At 43.2% G+C, this 21,746-nt stretch overlaps 1 protein-coding gene across 1 annotated transcript; it reads right to left on the reverse strand.

Moving 5' to 3' along the window:
- Window positions 1–141: 141 nt before the first annotated feature.
- On the reverse strand, window positions 142–21,727 carry lrp12 (low density lipoprotein receptor-related protein 12). Its single transcript, XM_037535362.1, has 8 exons — window positions 20,565–21,727; window positions 17,223–17,279; window positions 16,610–16,745; window positions 12,396–12,598; window positions 7,283–8,046; window positions 5,984–6,321; window positions 4,355–4,487; window positions 142–3,791 (listed from the first exon to the last, which is right to left on the reverse strand). The coding sequence occupies exons 1-8, from the start codon at window positions 20,650–20,652 to the stop codon at window positions 2,868–2,870; spliced, it is 2,643 nt and encodes an 880-aa protein (XP_037391259.1). The 5' UTR covers window positions 20,653–21,727; the 3' UTR covers window positions 142–2,867.
- Between the last annotated feature and the right edge of the window lie 19 nt (window positions 21,728–21,746).

The raw sequence follows: 21,746 nt of genomic DNA on the forward strand, positions 1-21,746 counted from the left end.
GGCTATGCGCTTGATTTTACACACCTGTCAGCAATGGACGAGGCTGAAACACCTACACTGAATAATCTGGAGTGTCCACATACTTTTGGCCACGCTGTGTACATTGCCAAAACTTCCCTCAATAAACAATTAACCACGACATGGGATGAACGCTGTTTTATTCTTAGTGCAGTAAACAGTAATGCATCTTTATATATTTAGATATAGATATATTTATATACATTCATACACCATATCACTTAAAAAAGCACAAGACAATGTAACATGCTTCTCAAGTAACCACTACTGAAATCAAAACCAAGACTAATAATAATAATAAATATACACACTCACACACGAGTTATCGGTACCAAAACAGTAAGGTTACTGAAACAGTAACAAAACAATAAATACAACAAACATCAGTGGCTGTTATACAACATAGCATCCTTAGAATCAGTCACTCCGCCGCTCACGCGCCGTTATAAATAAATTGCTCGAGCCCAAAATCAGACGAAAATATTTGCAAATCGTTTTTGTGTCTCTAATGGGGACCGGAAATCACCCAGTAACTGAAATGAACCGTACCGTCAGTATCTGTACCGTCAAGAGTCGCGCGACCCCTCAGACTTCTGGCTCACTTTTTAAGGAAATGAATGACATCGAGGTTCAAATAATTCAACAATAAGTAATAAATCTCTTGCAGCTTCTGAGCTAATTCAGCTTTTTTCAGTACCAGTGTACATTTTATGCCTCCTCCTGACAGTGTTTACAGAGCTGCTTCGCTTCCCAGCGTTCCCAAGTGTATCGTCGTAAGCTGTAGCTGTTCCCGCTCAACGATGAAACAGAAGAAAAAGAAGACTTTATTAACCACGTAGCTAAAAACGGTGAAGAGAAATGCCAAAACTGCACAGTGGAGGGGGAGACGGCGTACCGGAAACGGTCTCAAAGCTCTTGTGTAAGCGTTTGGAAATTCAAGGGGCAGGTTGTCCAAAAAAAACACATTCACACTTTTTCCCTGCTGGGGAGACAGAAGAAGCGAAGCTTGAAGCAGGGACAGTTCACGAGTTCATAGCCTTACGGACTGCGCTGCAGCTGGCAGGCTTCACGCGCCGGTTCTCAACTCCAGACCTGAGGGCGCGCTGCCGTCTCAGACCCGGACTGACCTTTCACAAAGCAGGATTTCTCAGGAAAGCTGGATAATTTAGTGAAGACCGTCTAATCGGAATGCTCCTCGGCTGTTCTCCGACTGAACAGGCTTAAGACTTCTGGATTAAAGTTAACGTGAATTAGAAATGATCAACACCATCCGCTCAATTATTATATAATCGCCTGCAATCGCCGACGCTCGCCGCAATTATTTCACAGTCGCCGGCGTTCACAGTCCAATGCGAACATGAATTGGCCGCGTTTTCATCAGTTGGTTGAAGGTAAATGCGCATCGGTGGCCTTATGAAACCAACAGGGACGCAACTGCGGACTTGGAGCTCTACCGTGTTTAGAGGGCAGCCTTGCTTATTTGAGCTCCAGCTGTCTGCGTCTTCAGTCAGGAGCTGCTAAACATCAGCAGATAAGCAAAACAGAAAAACCAGCCAATTCTGCTGCTCTAGGCTTTTAACAGAGTGAAGGAGGTAAGTGTTGATCATAATTATAAATATGGCAAGATAAAATTTCATGATTGAGGCAGGACTGGGTTTGGGGGGGGGGGGGGGGGGGGGGGCGAGGAGGTGAAAACGATATTATTGGTTAACGTTATTTTGTCATTTTAGCAGCGGGGGCTTTTAATGTAAGATTACAAGAAAAAAAGCACTGATGTTTGAGCATGGGTGTGTCCAGGGCGTAAGCCCCACCCACTTTACTCTGACAGGCAGCACTCCGATTCCTAGTTTGATCATGGATTTGATGATGTAAAGAAATATTATCTTTTTTCCCCCCCAAACGGTGACGAATCATCCTAAACGAAACTAACGGGGTAAAAACAAGACCATCTTGGTTTCAGGTCGACTTTAAATTAGCTGGCCAGCAGTAAAAGTCTCTCTTTTTTTGTTTGGCCATGGTAAATGTAACATTTGGAATAATTAGAAGAAGAAAAAACCCAATTTTTTGGACGTTTGGGGACAAATCTGGCAATTTTTAGGAAGCCGGACACTAAAATGTTTCTATAAACTGCCATGTGGCAGTTACAGTGGTCTGGATTGTTATCTTAAGGTAAGTTAACCATCTTGTGATCTCAAGACAAAAGCTGTTATCTTGAGATAACGAGTTAACTTTCTTGTGATCTCAATACAACAAAGTTGTTAGCTAACTCATCATGTCAAGATATCTTGTCATCTCAAGATAACAATCCAGAATATTATAGCAACAGCTATCTTGAGATAGTGAGTTAACTGTCTTGTGATATCAATATAACGAAGCTGAGATAACGAGTTAACTTTGTGATATCAATATACCAAAGTTATCTTAAGATAACAAGTTAACTGTCTTACAACAAAGTTCAACACAACAATCTTGAGATAATGAGGTGAGCTATCTTGTGATCTCAAGATAACTATCCAGAAAACTATAGTAACAGCTGCGGGCCTCTCCAGACTTCTGTAGCACTGCATCACATTCGTTTGGGTTTTCTTCATTTTTCATCATGCCTGTTATGTATGATGTTTTCTGATTTGAAGCAATATTCTGAAAATATGTTGCATTTAAACTCAATAATGCTGTTTTTAAAAAAAATAAAATAAACACCAGCCAAGAAATGCTGCTTTGTGAGATATCCCGCTGATCTAACTCCCTGGGCGATTACTCAGCCCTTCGAGAGCTGCAGTCGGAGTGCTTGGTTCAGGTAAACACCGCAGAGCAGCAGGTCCTCAGGATTGGAGTTGAGAACTCCTCACTTAACACAGCAGGAGAGACTCGTCGTCGCTGATTTCTGTTCTAGCTGTGGCCTCCAGACAAGCATCAGGGATGCGTGCCGTGTGGACGATTCCACAGTGTTCACAAGGTCCATCCCGGCACATCGGCCTGCCCCGGGACGCGGGGTTCGGCTGCGGTCCGAAAGCCTGGTCTGCTCCAGGCTCCAGCAACGGCCTTGCACTTTCGTTGGAGTCACTGTCCAGCAAGCCTGCATCTGAAACTGGAATCAGCAGCTCAACGTCATCCTCGTCTTCGCCTCTGTTGCTCCCGCCGGCGCCCCCCGCAGTGCCGTGCTCCAGCTGCCGCAGAGGGCTTTGGTTCTGCTGGCCCGAGCCAGAACCAGAAGCAGAAGAGCGGCCAAGACTGAAGCGGACCCAACGGAGGCTCCGTGTAACGCGGCTTAAAGCGCTGCTGAAAGGGCTCCTTCCAACACTTGGGGGCGCTACACCACATCCTTCACTCACCCCACTGCTGTCTGTTACGCTTTCTGCAATGCTGCCTTCACGGCTGGCCAGAGGGGCGGAGGAGGAGCTGCTGGAAACAGAGACAATGGCCTCTACTGCTGTGGTGGGCGGGGTTTTGTGAGGAAGGGGAGGAGCCGCTAGACCCCCGACGGCCCCGGGGGCATCCCGTCGCGGCTGCTGTTCACTCTCGGTGTCCGTGTCATCGGAATCGAGCGGCAGCAGGCCACGGTGAGTGCCCAAACGGTCGTGGTCACGGCCGGAGCTGCCCGAGCCCTCCTCTGAGTCGGCGGACACCAGCGCCAGCGAACCGGAGCGGCGGGAGCGAGTGAAGTTAAAGAGACGCCGCCAGATGTTGCCGTGACGAGCGGAGGTCGGCAGGCGGATGGAAGTGAAGCCGAGTTGGGACCGCACGGCCAAGCGCAGGTTCTCCAGAACAGACGCCTGACAGAGGACAAACAGCTCATTAGCTGCATTACACTATGACATAAAAAACCAAGCAAACACTGGAGCCCAAACACGTCTTGGCTGATGGAATATGTCTGGATTATGTCTGGATTAATGGGAAAACTGATTAAATTCAATTTTCTGCTGAATAAGTCCTTAAACCCGTTTAAATCCTAGTCTGATTATATCATAAGTTATTATTCATCAACTACATGGAAAACAAAGCAAACTGCTGAGTTACTCTAAAGATAACCAAAAATCTACCTTCTGATTTGTGCAGTAACACCTGCAGAGGGCGATGCTGAGCTAAGTATTAACAGCTAGAAAGCAAAATGCATAACCAGCAAATCTGGCCACTTTAAACTTGTAAGATAGCTACATACAATTAATTAAAAAACTAAATGTTCTCCGCAACTGTTTATTAGGCAATTAATTGGATGGATCAGAGCAGGAACAGATGTGTTGGACGCAGAAAAACAGCAACTCCAAACAAACACGTCTAATATCTACACATCCTAACTGCAACCCACTGATTGCCCATGGCTTCAATGACATCTCACCTGGTTGCCAGAGCAGACTGGGAAATCCTCTACTGGGGGGATCAGGCCTTGAGCAATAAGCTGCCCATATGAGGGTGGAGCCTCCCTTCTCAGTAACTCTGCCTCAACCCTGGACAGCTGGGTCTCGAAGGACCTGAAGTAAAGTTAAAAGCAAATTTATACAATGGACATCATACAATGCAGACTTGAGCGGCTCTAATTTCACTTTATTCATGCTTTTACATGGACTCACCTGGTCAGACTTTTCAGTATGCCCAAAGAGTAAGCTTGTTAATTTAGACCAAAGCGATGACCGTCTGAAAAGGCACCACGCATGAACGTTACAGGACCCTGACCCTAGACCAGGGGTCGCCTACCCAAATGTTAGGAAGAGCCGTTTTGTCCAAACTACCTTGGGAGCCACGACACTATTTCAGCATCTTCGTTGGAAATCTGTCTCAGTATGTGGTGATGTGCTAGACTAAAAAACATAACACTTCGCTCTGTTTTCAGCTTCAGCTCAACTACAGCTGCTTTTCTCGCATCTCCAGCAGGAAACTTCTCCACAAAAGTAGAGCAGTTTCTTGTAAAATGTCTCTCAATGTTCGGCTTTTTACGAGGCTAAAGTCGCTTCTCTTTCTCCAGCTTCTTGTTCGAATGTTACCGTTCCACCTTAAATGGCGCCTGGGGTGCCAGAACGTAGCCGCTGCATCGTTTAAGGTGGAACGGTAACATTCGAACAAGAAGCTGGCGAATGAGAAGCGACTTCATACTGTTTGAGTTTCTCAGTGCAGATTAAACGTATCAAAGAAACCAGCTGGAGCACTTACAACTACAAATAAGTCTGTTTGTCTCCAAACTATCGATGTTCTTGAATCTCTTCGCCGTTTCGTTTGCTACCAGCTAGACGAGATTGTTGTCTACGCTGCTATGGTGACAGTTGTCTGCACGCCAACCTTCAGGGTGAATTATATAAGGAAACTTCCACTGCGTGAATTCCAATATAATTAAAACAACCAGGCTAAATTTCAACTAATATTACTTAATTACTTAATTGAGAACGATAATTATATTCTTCACAGACAGTATGTCATACTCATCAAGCGCTTCTCCACCAAAGAGAACACCGCCACACTGAAAAACCTACATTTTCCTCATCTTATTAACTGGCGTTCAATATAGGTAAGTGTGCTGTTGGCCGGCTGATGTTCTGTTTGTACAGCCTCTAATTACGTACCCTCTTTTTTCTGCTGTATACATTTTTAACTAATCATAGACTGGAATGATTATTTAACAGTCCAATTTGTACAAAGACGAAGCAGAAAAGAATAAAAAAAAAAAGTCGCAGCATGCAAATGATTTAAATAATTTATCATTTAAATAATATTCAAATTATTGTGATATTCAATCACTACAATTATTGGCCAAAGGCTACTACAGATGGGGTGTGTTTGAAATATACCGACTCAGGGAATTCAAAACACTGCCTGTCATTATGTCATATGTCATATGCAAGTCATCCAAAAAAAAAAAAAAAAGATAAATATGCAAAATCAAGCACACAAACCCCATTCAGGGCATCATAACATGGACAAATGACAGTTTATCTAGTATAAAACCACAATAAGCCTCGTGGCTCCTGCACCTCACCTGCGCTCGAACATCCTGAGAGAGTAGAGCTTGCAGGTGCAGCCGAGAGCGATGACCAGCAGCAGGCCGCAGATCAGACTCCCGATAACCGCGGCCGTGATGACCCGCGTGGGGACGATGACCGGGCAGCTCTCCTCGTCGCTGCCGTCGCCACAGTCGTCCTGCGCGTCACACACCCAGCTCTCAAACACGCACCGGTTGTTCTTACAGTGGAAGTTTCCAGGCTGGCAGAAGAAGCAGTTCTTCTCGTCGGAGCCGTTGGGGCAGCGGTTCTGGTAGTTGCAGCGGTCAGAGCGAGGGTAGCAGGCGCCGTTACGGGAGCAGGGGAACTCATCCTCCTGCAGGAGACACAGAACAACAAACCTTACAACACCTGAAGACATACATGAAGTTTTCTGGGGTTTGCAAAGAAGCTGGAATGGAATGCATGCATAAAAATGCTATGAAATACTGTATGATTAGAAATAATCTGTAAAAATAGGCGTAACGCTCTGACCACCTCCTCGTTTCTGCGCTCACTGTCCACTTTATCAGCTCCACTGACCGTATAGCTGCACTCTGTAGTTCTACAGTTACAGACTGTAGTCCATCTGTTTCTCTGATACTCTGTTACCCTGTTCTTCAGTGGTCAGGACCCCCATGGACCCTCACAGAGCAGGTACTGTTTGGGTGGTGGGTCATTCTCAGCACTGCAGTAACACTGACGTGGTGGTGGTGTGTTAGTGTGTGTTGCGCTGGTCTGAGTGGATCAGACGCAGCAGTGCTGCCGGAGTGTTTAAACACCTCAGTGTCGCTGCTGGACTGAGAACAGTCCACCAACCAAAGAAACCTGGCCAACAGCGTCCAGTGGGCACTGATGAAGGATGGAATGGAAAATCTGAACCAAAAGCTGCTCAACAGGACGTCAAAATCAGGTTTGTAGAAAGACTCTTTTGCCAGGACCGTGGTGCTGGTGTTAGTAAGCAACTACTAGGAGTTAATGACACAGGTTTATCTATATTATTCAGTTTTGATTTCACTGTTTTGCACAATAAAATATATTTTATATTTACTCTGGCTGTTAAAACCCGATCTGATTAAAAGTGAAGGGTGATCCTAAAATATAAGCCCCTGCGAACCTACAAAGGTTTACTAAAGCACCTAAAAAGGTTTTAATCACAAATATATATCATAAACTGTGATATTAATCATTTAAATAACATCGCAATATACATTTCTGTCCATACCGCCCACTAAACTCACAATACACATGATTATACCCACGATAAGTTCTCAACAATGATCACCGTTCATTCCTACCTGGCAGCTGCTGCAGTTGAGCTCGTCGCGGCCGTTGGGGCAGTGCCAGTACCCGTCGCAGCGCTGCTGTTCGGTGTAACAACCCCAGTTCCCTCCACAGGGGATCTCCCAGGGCAGACAGAAACCGTCCACCTGGTAGGTGACGTTGAAGCCCCGCGCCGCATTGATCTTGTCTGCGTAGAAGTGGATGCGGAGCTGGCCGGAGGACGAGACGACGGCTACCGGAGCTCGAGAATCAAAAGCGGTCAGAACTCGCAGCAGCCGCCGAGGATTCTCCTCCAAACCGTCATAAACTTTCACGTAGTCTCCGTAACCCGTGCCGTCCAGCTTGAAGTCCATAAAGCGAAGGATGACCTTGCGGTGGTCCCCAGTGTCAATCAGCCAGGTGCAGTTGCTGCCGGGCGGGTAGAAGTCCGGGTAGTTTGGCGAGCTGAAGGTTCCGTAGAAGTTCCGAAGCCACTCGCCACAGACAGGCACGTCGCAGTCGATCTCATCGCCCAGGTCCTGGCAGTCTATGCTGCCGTCGCATTTCAGTGACTGAGGGAGGCAGGTGTAGACGCGGGTGTAGCGGGACAGGCAGGGGAACTGGTTGAAGGCACAGGGCTGGAAAGAGAAGAAGGCTGAGGGATTTGGCTGAACGCACAGCTCCTCGTCCGAATTGTCGCCGCACTCGTCCATCGTGTTGCACTTCCATGACTCCGGGATGCATTTTCCATTGGCACAGTGAAACTGATCAGACTCACAACTGGGCTCCTCAGATTTCCCTGAGAATCAACAAGACGTGTTTGTTAATTCGTTAATTTAATTCAGCATTTATTTATTTATTACAAGAACAATTCATCGTTTCACAATAATAATTGCTTTCGTTTTATTTATTCAATTAACTTTTGTTAATTAACCGTAATCCTTTAAATGTTCTGCTCAACCTTTTGGTACAGCACATTTTGGGTCAATGTATATGCCACAAAGTGCCATCTCGACCATTTGGTAGACTCAAATTCTCGAATTTTTAAAAAATTGTGGGGTCAAAAAAAATATATATAAAAAAAATTATATATTATTGCAGAAAATACAGAAAAAAAAAAAATACAGAAAAAAATTCCATCAGTTTTTTTTCTTGGTGAGGATATTAAAGGGTTTAAAAACTACAATTAAAAAAAATATGAGAAATAAAAAAGGAATAAAAAAAGACTTTAATTCATATTTTTTTATAAGTCATTTAAAAACTGCCAGAAAACGTAATTTATATTGCTATAAGAATGAGAAATGAACGTGTGGGTCTGTGTGTAAGCCCTTAGGCTTGAGGGGTTAACAATATACAAAATTATGAAGGAGATCAACTAAAAAGTGTTCATTCAAGTGTTTAAATATAAATGTATACATAAAAATTCCACAAATAAACAATAACAGTACCTACTACAATTAATAATAAAAACTAACAATCATAATATTAAATTAAAAAGGAACTCGCTGCCCGAATCAGTGCCGTCAACTCCAGTACAGTAGAAATAGAGAACATGCTCAATGAAAAGGCACTGAGTTCAGTTCTTTGAAGTTCCTCTCACATTATGGGCAGAGCCTCTGTGAAACCTCAACAGAACATTGACCGCAGCTAATTATACCCTTCTGAAAAGAGCGGCGTCACCAACTCACTATCTGCTGAAGTCTATCCAGCGTTTTCAGTGACCACATTTCAGAACGGAGGCCAGCCCGTCTCTATTTATCCACAGACTGACTGATTGGTGAAAGCTTCCTTTGAGTCTCCTAGCTAGACATAAATATCGCTGCAAGGGAGGAAAGCAACCAAGCAGCGGCGCAAATCGATACCACATGAACTCAATGAGCCAGTCGAGCTCCACTTTGTGGGGCAAAGAAATCGTTTCACTAAAAATCTGCATTAGACGTCACCTGGGAGAGCGAGAATAGCGTCTGTGACGATCACTCACACCAGGGGTTGGTATGCGGCTGAACCTCGACCCTGTTAACTGCACTTGGAAAAGTCTCATCCGTGAAAAAGTCTTGGGTTCATTGGTTTTCAGAGAGGAGTCAATTTGCATTAACGAGCCTGTGCATGCAGGAATACTGCCCCCTGTGGTTCTCGTACTGGTACACCACTTAAAACACTAAGAGGTTAGATTTTGTCCAGCTTTTAAAGGGGAACTCCACCAATTTTGCAAAAGTACTTACCCATTCAAGCATGTAGATGTAAACGAAATAATTCAGGGTGGTTTGGTTTTAAATGCCCCTTTCTAGAAAAATGTAGGGTCGAAATTGTTCATCATGGGCTCCCGAGTGGCGCAACGGTCCAAGTGTTGACCCCGACATCAGGAGATCGCGAGTCTGATCCCTGGTGATGCTGCAGCCGTCCGTACCCGGGAGTCCAAGAGAGCACAACTGGCCTCGCTCTCTCTGGGTGGGTAGGATGCCCCCCCCCTTCTGCCATCCAAAATGACCACTGAACTTCAATGTGTCTTGTACACTATATTTCCAAAAGTATTCGCTCCTCTACCTCCACATGCATATGAACTCGAGTGACAGCTTCAAGTCCTCTGGGAAGGCTTTCCACAAGGGTTAGGAGTGTTTATGGGAATTTCTGACCGTTCTTCCAGAAGCGCATTTGTGAGGTCAGACACTGATGTTGGACGAGAAGGCCTGGCTCACAGTCTCCGCTCTAATTCATCCCAAAGGTGTTCTATGGGGTTGAGGTCAGGACTCTGTGCAGGCCAGTCAAGTTCTTCCACACCAAACTGGCTCATCCGTGTCTTTATGGACCTGCTTTGTGCACTGGTGTGCAGTCATGTTGGAACAGGAAGGGGCCGTCCCCAAACTGTTCCCACAAAGTTGGGAGCGTGAAATTGTCCAAAATCTCTTGGTGCTGAAGCTTTAAGAGTTCCTTTCACTGGAACTAAGGGGCCGAGCCCAACTCCTGAAAAACACCCCCACACCATGATCCCCCCTCCACCAAACTTTACACTCGGCCCAATGCAGTCAGACAAGTACCGTCTCCTGGCAACCGCCAAACCCAGACTCGTCCATCGGATTTCCAGATGGAGAAGCGTGATTGGTCACTCCAGAGAACTCGTCTCCACTGCTCTAGAGTCCAGTGGCGGCGCTTTACACCACTGCATTCCACGCTTTGCACTGCGCTTGGTGATGTAAGGCTTGGATGCAGCTGCTCAGCCGTGGAAACCCATTCCATGAAGCTCTCTGTATGGGTCGGCGGCTTTGCGTCACACGGTGTCAGCAAAGGTCAGAGCTTATGTAAGTAACATTATTCATCAGAGGAGCTGCGACAGATTATAGTTGCACCTCACTGTCGTTCCCCATAAAGTGGTGAGCAGAGTAGCAAGCAGTTTGTTGTTGGCACCGTCAATTTCTATTCGCTCTGGGTTCTTCTGCTTCAGGACTGGAGGGCTTTCTTTCTTTCTTTTTCTTTTTACTAAAAAATAAGTTTTAAGCCAAAACTTAATGATGTCTCAGGTATTGAGCAACACATTCATAACCGTTTTGTGTAGTAACTTAACGGGATGTAGCTTTTAGAGCCATGTAATGCTTCAGACGTCTGGTTCCTAGCACTATAATGGTGACCAACTCTGACTCTGTAAATTTCTCTAGAAGGGGCACATTTTACACCAAACCACCCTGAATGATTGTTTATATTTACACCTTTAATGATTAAGTAATTTTGCAAAAGAGTTCCCGTTTAAAAGCTCACGCCTTAATGGAGCCATACTCTGTTTTTTCCCCCTCCTACAATTAGAGAATGAAATGTTTTTGTATTTATGATTTAACGCTTATTATCAAAGAAATACACCTAATTCTCTCTCTCATCCTCTATTACACTGTACAGCTTTGCCACACACAACTCCTTTAGAGGTCAGTTGAACTTAGCTTGCGGGACCACCTTTAACATGCTCAAACGAAACCCCCTGTCAATAAGTTGTTGCTTTTAATTGTTGCCAGTGTCTCAGTTTTATGGACCGCTGTTAGTTCCCTTAAAGTATGATCCAGATTAGTTGCAGGGCTGGACATGATCTCTTCAGGAGGACTACCCTGCATGTACACGCTGGCGATAAAAAGACCCAGTGGCGCTCAGGCAGCCTTCGACTGGTCACTGGTGCGTTTTAAATTGAGAGCATCATATCTATCGGTAATAACGCCACGTGAGACGAACGTGTTTGAATGTGGACATCAAAATCCTAGAATGATTTCACTTCTTTCACTGCTTTCTTTCTTCCAACTTAACTGTTTGGCTCACTTTGGTAACACAAATGGATTCACAAAAGCTTTAGGATAAAATTTGGGAAGAGTCTTAAGACCAATACTGAGAAGTTCATGAGAATTTTCTTAAAAACGAAAAAGTTTAACAAAAACAGTTCTCAGATATTCTCTTAAGATAATTTTAATTATTTTCTTACGATTTCCTTCAGTTTTCTATGTCAGCTATGCTCAAAAAGATTTCAAAGCTCCTTATTTTTACCACCGTGAGGCGTCGAGGAACCAATCACACTCCAACTGTAAGAGGGAGTCATAGAGTTCCTGACCAGCTCCTTCAGTCTGAGAGGAGCTGAGACCCCTGAGCAGAACGTTCTGCGTTCTCCACGTCAATAAGAGTGAATCCGTCAGAACTGAGCAGCGGGATTTTCATCAGCAGTGAAGCTCCAGCAGCTCAGAGCGTTCGGTGCTGGTTCCACAGCACTGGATGATCTCCGAAATCCCACTGAAAGAGCCGTGAGAGCAGCGACTGTGGTGTTGATGTCGTCCGTACAGCTATAGGAGGTTCAGACTGAGACCTTGTAGAATTACGTAATAAACCTTATGCTCATTTAAATAATTATAATTTTCTGCATTGTTCTGTAACGATTTACAAGTCAAATGAATCACGTTGAGATCAGATGAATCTTACTGAATCACCGTGTGAATAACATTTCGATTCTGAGACACAGAATGCCACGTAAAAAGAGGCCGACGGTAAAAAGATGACAGGGATTTGTAAGAGAAAGATTTTTCCCTGCAGTCGTAAAGCACATAAGACCGAAACCGCCATGTGACAGCTTTATCTCTGACTTAGTGGCCGCTATCAGGGCTATAAATAGCAGCTTTTCTGCAGTACCTGTTATGTAAGAGAGCCTGAAGCCCTTGCCGGTCAGACTGTCGTCTGAGTGGAACTTAATCCACACGTGGTCCTGAGAGGAGATGTACGGAGCCGGGATGGACGAGCCGCAGGCGCGATAACCATCCAGGTTCTTATAGGTACCAATGGAGATCCAGTCCAATCCACAGCGGTGCGAGCTTTGAATCTCAAAGTCCTGAAAACTGCACACAAATAAAGAGTTTGTTTATACAGCTTGGCTAGACGGATCAATTTATAAAATCAGTTTCATTAATAATGTTTAATTATTTCAGCGATCCAACTCAACCACAAACAATATTCCCCCTTATGCCTTGGCTGCTTTGCTAAATCTCAATCAAAATGTAACTGAAATCTCAGATTTCATTCTTGTAGTATAGTAAAAGAAACATAGGAGTTTTTCAGCACCTTATTATTTAGTAACAACAGGGCCTCCAGTGGAAACTGGTTGATATATTCTTAGGTTATAGAAGTGTGTAATAAAACCCTGGGCCCGCTGGTGGGCCCTGACCATTTAAGGGGTTAAGGTGATGGTTTGGTGAAAAATTTAGTGCATGTTGTCTTCATTACTATCGCGAATACAGTTGATCAGCCGCCACGTTTGTTGTCTGAACTTTGCAACTGCCAACGAACGCCAGTCGCACCCAGAGGATCAGCTTCATCTACACCAGCATCACAGGAGCCATCGGAGGGTTTCAGATGAGTCTCTCCTAATTTTTGTACAGAAATATAACCCCAAATGTTTAATAGGTGTCAGAAATTATGACGAATGGCGAATTGGATTGACATAAATTCTGCGTAAATTCCGATCTGGCTGTTGAGACGATTTAAAATTAAGATATGCAGAATAAATTTACAGTACAAATCTTTTCAATGAACTTTGAGGACATTAAAAAAAAAACACAAAAACAAAACAAAAATCGTTCATTAATCGCAATCGTAAAATATTCAATGAACCGTGATACTGATTTGAGGTTATATCGCCCAGCACTAATCATTCAGATTCCTTTATTGATCCCAGGGGGAAATTGCAGTTGTTACAGTTGCAGCTTATGTAAAAATAAACACTTTAACAATTAATTAACGATTAAGTGACCCTTATTAGTCCCACAACGGGGAAATTTCACCTCCGCATTTAACCCATCAGTGAAGTGAAACACCACATACACACTAGTGAGCACACACTAGGGGGCAGTGAGCACACTTGCCCGGAGCGGTGGGCAGCCCAATCCGCAGCGCCCGGGGAGCAGTTGGGGGTTAGGTGTCTTGCTCAAGGACACCTCAGTCATGTGCTGTCGGCTCTGGGGATCGAACCGGCGACCTTCTGGTCACGAGGCTGGATCCCTAACCTCCAGCCCACGACTTACATTATTTACTAATAATTTAAGAGAATATAGAGAAATTTACAGTATGTACACCGGATTTAAGTACTTATGAGTATAGTAAGGTGGCGTGATTGTGATAGTAATATGAAACATCAGGTATAAAGCAGTTACAATTATTTAAATTAAGTTCCTCTGAGTTTTTGCACACAACTGTTATTATGGCACATATGAACAGTAATTAGCACCTTACAGATCCTGGAACAGAAAAATTTGTCAAAACGCACAATCCTAATTTCCATATTGTGCTTTAGAGTATAATCACTCTTTGAATCAGGGATTTAAATGAAGTATCCAAACACTGTTTCAAATGAGTAAAGTAGCTCAGCAAGAGGAGCTGATCAACAGCTCGTAGGTGCAAACAGAGGAGTGCAACGATGAAAAGAGGCTTTTCTAGTGGTGTGATTTTCGTACTCCAAAGTGTTACGAGTAAAATTAGTGACACCTCCCTTAAACCAAACCTGTCACTTGAGAAGGAAAGTGAGTGTTATGAGGTGTTAAGGTGTTATGAATCTGAAAGTGCGCCTGGGGTCAAAAGTAGAAGTCAAATAACACCCGGCAGGAGATTCTGGATTAAATAAGAGTCATTATTTTTGTACTTAAGCATAAAGAATGGTGGGATGTCAGAGAGGAACTTGGAGCGCTAGTCAGTCAGAGTCTTCAGACGATGCCTCAGAGGTTGAGCCTATTTGTGGTCTCAGTTACCGAGCATTTCATATTTTGTTCCCCATAAAATCACATCCCATGGAAAAAAAAAAAAAGACTGTGTGTGTCTATTTCTGTGCTGGTAACCATGGACACCATGTTGGGATAAAGACGCAAGCAGGCCACTGTTCACGCAGAGGACAGCAGCACAGCAGCAAAGCAAAAGGACAGCACTCAAACTGCAATACAATATCACTGTGCAGACCTGCCAAATATTTCTGCAAAAACCCCATTTCTGAACTTATTTTGTACATTAAAGGGCCTATATCCCACATTTTCCTTCGTTTCACCCCTCCACGAGGTACACCCATGTCATTTGTATGGATTTAACCCCTTAAAACCCCTTTATTACATACTAAGGCTTATTATCCAGTAAATACAGGGACATTCAGTGCAAACTGGCTGAGCTATTCTTAGATTATAAAAGTGTTTAATATCAAATCAAATCTAATTTATTTGTAGCGCTTTTTACAACGAATGTTGTCACAAAGCAGCTTCACAGAATTTCGGAAAAGACAAAGTTTTAACAGGACTGTAAGAATGTACCCCGGGGGGCAAGCCAGGGGCAACAGTGGCAAGGAGAACCTCCCTCAGAACTGAGGAAGAAACCTTGGGAGGAACCAGGCTCACCAGGGGGGACCCATCCTCCTCTGGTCAGACGACCTAAAGAGTTATTATACTACTAATATTAATAGCAGTAGTATTGGTATTAGGAATAACTAGGAGTCTATGAGAACATCAGTGTAGGGTGGGTAATAAAACTTTGGGCCATGGCCATTTAAAGGGGTTAAACTCAAAACACCAGCACAAGCCAATGCTTTTGTTTACAGTACTTTAAAGGGGAAATTTGTCAGTGGTGCTGATGAGAATCAGGAGTCTCAATCTCTACAATGTAAATACAGCCATTTTATTCACTACCCAAAAAGACCAGTAAACCTTTATATGTCTTCTGTGTGTTTATATGTGATGTTGACAGTGGTAAAATTGTGGTAAATCTAAAAAATAAAAAAGTTTCTTTGGGGTCTATTTTGCCTGTGAACAGCTTCCATGTACATCTCCACCACCACCAGCCATGATCCTTGTTTCCATGACCATCTTCCGACCTCTCGTCATCCCTCAAAATGAATCAGGCTGTTGTAGTTACTGTGCCTTTAAGACTGATATATGTAAATGAGCTCTGTTCTGACTGGCTATTCTGTATTGAGACTCGACCAAAAAGCAGTCCGGCCCGTAACACTTCTTGTAACTTCAGTATGAACTGATGGGGCTAAACTGCAGCAGCATGAATAGGTGTGTGTGTGTGTGTGTTGGTTTTAGTGACATCACAAAAATATTCATATATGGACTGGGTGAACAGATCGTTTTGAAACTTTAACACCACATCAAACTCTTTATTTAAAAAAAAAAAGCGAGGGAAATTCAGACATTCATGACATGGGCCCTTTAAATTAACCCCAAAACTTCCTAAAAGTGGTAAATATTTGAGGGATATGTTTAAATCACCTCTGGTCCAAAATACTTTCAATATATCCTATGATTCTCAAACTTTAAGTCAGCCAACATACAGCAGTAACGCGTTAAAGGGTAATTCCACTAACTTCTCTAAATTCCTGCATAATTAAATGGTCATGATGCAAGACATTCAGAGCGGTTTGGGGTGAAACGCTCCATTCTAAAGAAACTTGGTGTCAGAACCGTTCACAGTGGTGGTGATAGGAACCAGACGTCCACCTCTAAAAGCTCCTCACAGAAAGTTCCTACATGAAACGGTTATTAATTCATTGCCTGATGACTGAGACTCTGTTTTATGATAGTTTTGAGATGTTTTTGGCCTTAAATACCATTCATGGTGGAGGGATACATAACATGCAGGGTGTTATGAGGCCAAAGAAAACTTATTATTTCAGATTTTACATTATTTTTCCATCATCAACACTCCATATAAACTCAGAAGACTCATGTAGGTTCACTGGTGGCTTTGGATAGTACATCAAATGTCTATATTTGTGTTGTAGTCATGGCGACCCCTGGCTCCCATGAGTTATGCAGACATTAAGAACAATTAGTGGAATTTGAATGTTTTTGTTGCAGCGTCGCAAAACACTCTACCTGATGGTGATGATCTCTCCAGGATTGGCCCTGATGTTCCAGCTGCAGTTAATGCGGGACGGATACTCGAAGGGCCAGCCTGGACTCGTGATGACTCCGCTGGACGCCCTGATCTGCTCCACCACATCTCCACAAGCTAATGAAATACAGAGTTACTGTTTAGTACCCGCTGCGGCTTCCTCAGTATCCACTACGAATTACTCAGTATCCACTACGAATTACTCAGTATCCACTACGAATTACTCAGTATCCACTACGAAATTACTCAGTATCCACTACGAAATTACTCAGTATCCACTATGAATTACTCAGTATCCACTACGAATTACTCAGTATCCACTACGAATTACTCAGTATCCACTATGAATTACTCAGTATCCACTATGAATTATTCAGTATCTAATATAAAATGAATATGCAAGTTCTGTAGTTATGAGAAGTGACATGTGGACCCTCCTACAGGCCCTTAGTGTTGAAAGGTTTTGAAGAAAATACTTCAATGGTGCTTTAATGGCTACAGAATTTAGTTTTTAATGGAGCAAGTCAGCAATAAAACGTCACTACTTTGTCACTCAAAACGAAAAGGAAATAAAAATTAAAAATCACGACTCACCGTTAGAAATCCCTGATACATAAACATTGTCATTGTGCTGTGAGCAGGCTGCATTTCCTGAGGAGAGAAAAGAAAAGGCACTCAGCGAATGTCATTCACCATAAAAAGCACCTAGAAATCTGGCGATTCATGTCTGACTATGTTTTCACTGGCACAAGACCAGCTGAGACTCACTGAGTCCCAGGGCTGAGGCTCATCCAATTCCTGAAAATTGAAAGGACCGAAAGCCACTCAAAAAACATGAGCGAACATGAAAAACTAAGGCCACGGTGGACGACAGCAGTGAACAGCCACACACTATATAACCATGAGCATGTGGGTTGATAGTGAAACAATATGCAGCCAGTTGTGCTGTGATCATGAAACTGATTATGAAAGATGCTGTAATTTGTTAAGCACCAGCGTTCATGTCCACAGTGTATTCAGGTTCTATATGCACGGCACACGGCATCTGAACTGCAGCATATGCTCATTTAAGACTGCACTGCGAGCTTTCAGATACGATTAAAGCCCATTAAAGGGTCCCACACTAGTGTTCATACTTGCATTACTTTAATGAAGATTTTATACAATTTCTTGGACAACTGGCCCGAGTGCAAAGATCTGTCGACGATCTGCTCTTTCCTCACAGCAGCTGGGTGAAGGAACGACATGCAGGAACCCGTCACAGCCTCTCCCCTCACGCCAAGTATGAACAACTGATACGCACAACTGACATGTTCCTGTCCATAGACAGCTGAACGCTGAGGCCAGGGAACCAACAAGCGCCCTCCGTCGAGGGTCAGGTCCAAAAGCTGCTCCTAAACAGACCCACGTAACATCAGCTGCATTATTAAACAGTCCTGTAGACGTCTGCCATAAAAAAACGGGTTTAAACAACCCAACACATCGGATCGCAGGTGGAAAAAACATCACAACGCTTGACTTTTCCACTACAGGTGGACGATATGGCAAAAATACAGTATCGCGATCCTTCAAGAAAGTTCTCACAATCGAAAATGTGTCACGATATTTATTTTCTCCAGACATCTGATCGGCTGGAACGGAGAAAAAGAAGCAGACGTGCTACATTTTTTTTTAAAATACTATCAAAAACTGTGAATACGCTGTTTTGTACTCGATATTTGGCACTAAATCCAGTTAAACGGGACGAATTTTGCTCTTTCTAAAATAAAACGGGCCGCCGGTCTATGAGCGCTGACGATATACGCGACATGTTCATGTTCAGAAAAGCCACTGCGACAGTCATGCATCTCATTATGTTTATAAATATAGCACATTTTTTTCTATATTTATTTTTATTGGATTTCATTTTACGTAGAGGTGGGCAATAAGGCAAAAATCTAATATCACACTACTTGCAGAAATTTTCACAATATCTGATGCATCACAATATATATTTTTCAGAGTTTGTTCTGTTGGAAGAGAGAAATAAAAAGAAACCTACATTTTAAAACCTACTATGAAAAACTGAATACAGAGACTTTTATTCGGTATTTGGAACTAAATCCAGTTAAACAGGACTAATTTTGCTCTCTCCAAGTACTGACGATATACACAATACGTTCAGAAAAGCATATTGTGACAAAAATTATCGCAATAATTAATTACATAGATTGTCCAACCCTAATTTCCATGATACACAATATGAACCATATAAATATTCATTTTTGCAAGGCTTGGTAAGTCGGAACAGATACGTTTGAACAAATATGATCAAAACCTATAAGTACAATGATATTTCATACTCTGTGCTGCACTAAGTCCAGTTAATCAGGACTAACTAGCTTAGCTTTTAAACTTACTCTATTTAGGAGTTTTTGGTAAAACTAAATTGTCATTACTGAGCCAGGAGAATAAAAACAGGCTAGAATATGTGAGTGTGTGCTGCTGTGAGTCGCCCTGTAAAGCCTGAAATAATCATTTAAAATCAGAGGCGCTGAGTCGTGAGTCTTGACGTATTAACGTCACACGTGCGGGCTCAAAAAGAAGGTCTGGCTCGATGCTAAGGTCTCAAATGATCTCAATCAACATCATACTGATGAAGATGTGATTATGACAGTAGATCATCCACTCGCATCCTGAGAAAATGTGTCCTTCACAAAGTTTTGACTAAGTTCTCTTTGAATTTTCTTTCAATCATCAGATTCATCCGCTTGGGGAAGGGGAGCGCACGTTGTGTGCAGTTACGCATTTTCACCAGAGAGGTCTCCAAATCCCCAAAACTGACATACTGCAGCTTGAAGTATGGACAGTGGTTAAGCTGAAACAGTTCATGTTCTTGCCTTTTTGTTTATTTTCCAAACCACACGTTACATTTGATTTTGTTTGTTTACACAGGCTAAACTCCCCCATGACGCTCCTAATACTGCACTTTTAGTGTTCACTTCCCTAATAAAAGTGAAAATGGAGACAAATATTAGCACTAACATACGGCACATTCACACACTCCTTTGTCCTCTTGCATTGAATCAAGACGGCACTGTATTGTACCGCTCTAAATTTTTTTAATTGCTACCCTCCATCAGATTATGTCCACTGACCGTATGATGTATTTGTCACAGTGATAAAGTCACAAACTCTCAATATGGTTTTCTGAGAATACCAGGGACATCAACAGGACTCAAAACACTTACTGCAAGTTTTCTTACAGAGAGAGCGTGATTAGTGTTGTTTAACTGACCTCAGTTATTTAACTGGATACTAATCATCGTAATGCATATGACATACTAAGAAAACCTCTTTAAATATGGTGATGCTGCATTCTTGCCAGATCACCCACCACTATAAATAAACCGTATAATTCTTCCGACGGTTATCGTGGTTGATATTGTTACGGTGGTCACTATTCCTTGGATGCTTTGGCAACACTGTACTCCACACAGTCAAGCCAGGAAAGCTGTTGTGGACCGAAACGAACAGTGTGAATACGCAGTTCTGTAAAACGCTTAAAACAAGAGTCGCAATAAACATCATTAAACAGGTCATGGTGAGTTTTAAAAGCATGAAGGCAAGTTGAAATCTCCATCGCTGCGTCCAGCTGCTGCTCGGTTCTGCTTTACATCTGCAGACAATAGAGAGACGTCTTTGTTCCTCAGCCGGCTTTGTGTCTAACTCTCACACATGCAGCACAGATCCTCCTCCGACAGCCTGAGTAAAGCAACCATCACATGAAACAGACATTTCCTAACATCTTTCACATATTTCACACCACGTCTTGGTCTTCTCTTAGAGAGTACGCCTTAATATAAAGCCCAATATCTGCAAAACCCAACTCTGCAAGGCGGAAAACACATTCTAAGGCAGGTTATACTCAGAAAACAGTGCAGTAATGTTACTCACCGATGAAAACCAGGCAGAGGGTGAAGACTGAACATGTCCATAACGAGGTCTTCATGTCCAAACTGGCCATAATAACTTTGTTTTTCATCAATTTTAAGGTTGAAGTAGATGTGCTGGCCTTAATCTGGCTGTTTTTGCTCTGTCCTCTAACTTGGAACCTCCTCTAACGTCAGTATATATCCATGAACCCAATAAACATCTAATGAAAAGTTGCACTGGTGAAGTTAAGTCTTACTAAAAAGCAGAAAGTGTTAAAAATATAATGTGATGAATGTCCAATGCTAAGATTTTACTCGCCCTGCCATACAAACTCCAGCTAAAAGACCCCAAGTTAGCGTGTCTGTATAAAAGACAGACTCGAACGTCTTTATTCGCCACCTGGCACAAATTCTAGGGTGGTTTATTTAGTTTATACCATTGAAAGTTTAATTTAAATGTCTCACATCAGCCGATTCAGCTCCGACTCCTTAGACTGGAGCTATGCTAAGCTAACCTAAGCTAAGCTAATAGATCAGGCTACACACAGCTACATTTGGCAGCCCATTTATAGCCGTTAATCTACTAAAACGCCCACAAAAAGCGCCTAAAAACACATTTCAGCTGAATAAAGGGTCCCAAACATGATTTTTAGCGCAAAAACCCCCCCAAAAGACAAGGAGCCGCGCGAAGCAAACTGCGCTAGTGCTAACTGTGCTAGCTGGCTAAGCTAACGCCACAACAACAAACCGACCGACACGCGAACATGACCAAAAATCAACGGACCAGAAGTCACGGCAGCGTGAGTTATCTATCTGGATTTTAACCGAGGATAGGTGTCGACCCACTCGTGCTACTCCGAGGTGGTCGTCTATGAGGTTAGTCAACTAAAAACGGCTAAAATGGTCCGAAAAGCCGCAGCAGAAGCGGAGTCAGCGGAGTCCCCCGAGTCCTCTGTGCTTCCTCCGCTCACCAACTGGTAGCGGTGATAATCTTACTGTAAATCTGCGGGTAAAATAAATTAATAAATAAAAATACTACGGAAACAAACGCGCAGGGTGCAAACCACACTAAACTACTTTCACTCCGCCTGTCTGACCGTTATAAAACGTCCATCTGTCGGTCTGTTTCCCCTTCACAACAAAGGCCAGTCAGCTCAGCTCAGCCTCTCTGTGGCCTTTCCGTCTATAAACAGAGAGAGAGTGA

Source organism: Pygocentrus nattereri, chromosome 27 (genome assembly GCF_015220715.1).
Source record: "Pygocentrus nattereri isolate fPygNat1 chromosome 27, fPygNat1.pri, whole genome shotgun sequence".
NCBI lineage: Eukaryota > Metazoa > Chordata > Actinopteri > Characiformes > Serrasalmidae > Pygocentrus > Pygocentrus nattereri.

Coding starts and splice junctions, on each gene's coding strand:
- lrp12 (XM_037535362.1), bottom strand. CDS start 20,652: ATGAAAAACAAAGTTATTATGGCCAGTTTGGACATGAAGACCTCGTTA. Junction 6,322..7,282: donor TCAACTGCAGCAGCTGCCAG/GTAGGAATGAAC, acceptor TGTCTCCTGCAG/GAGGATGAGTTCCCCTGCTC. Junction 3,792..4,354: donor CAGTCTGCTCTGGCAACCAG/GTGAGATGTCAT, acceptor GTCCTCTGTCAG/GCGTCTGTTCTGGAGAACCT.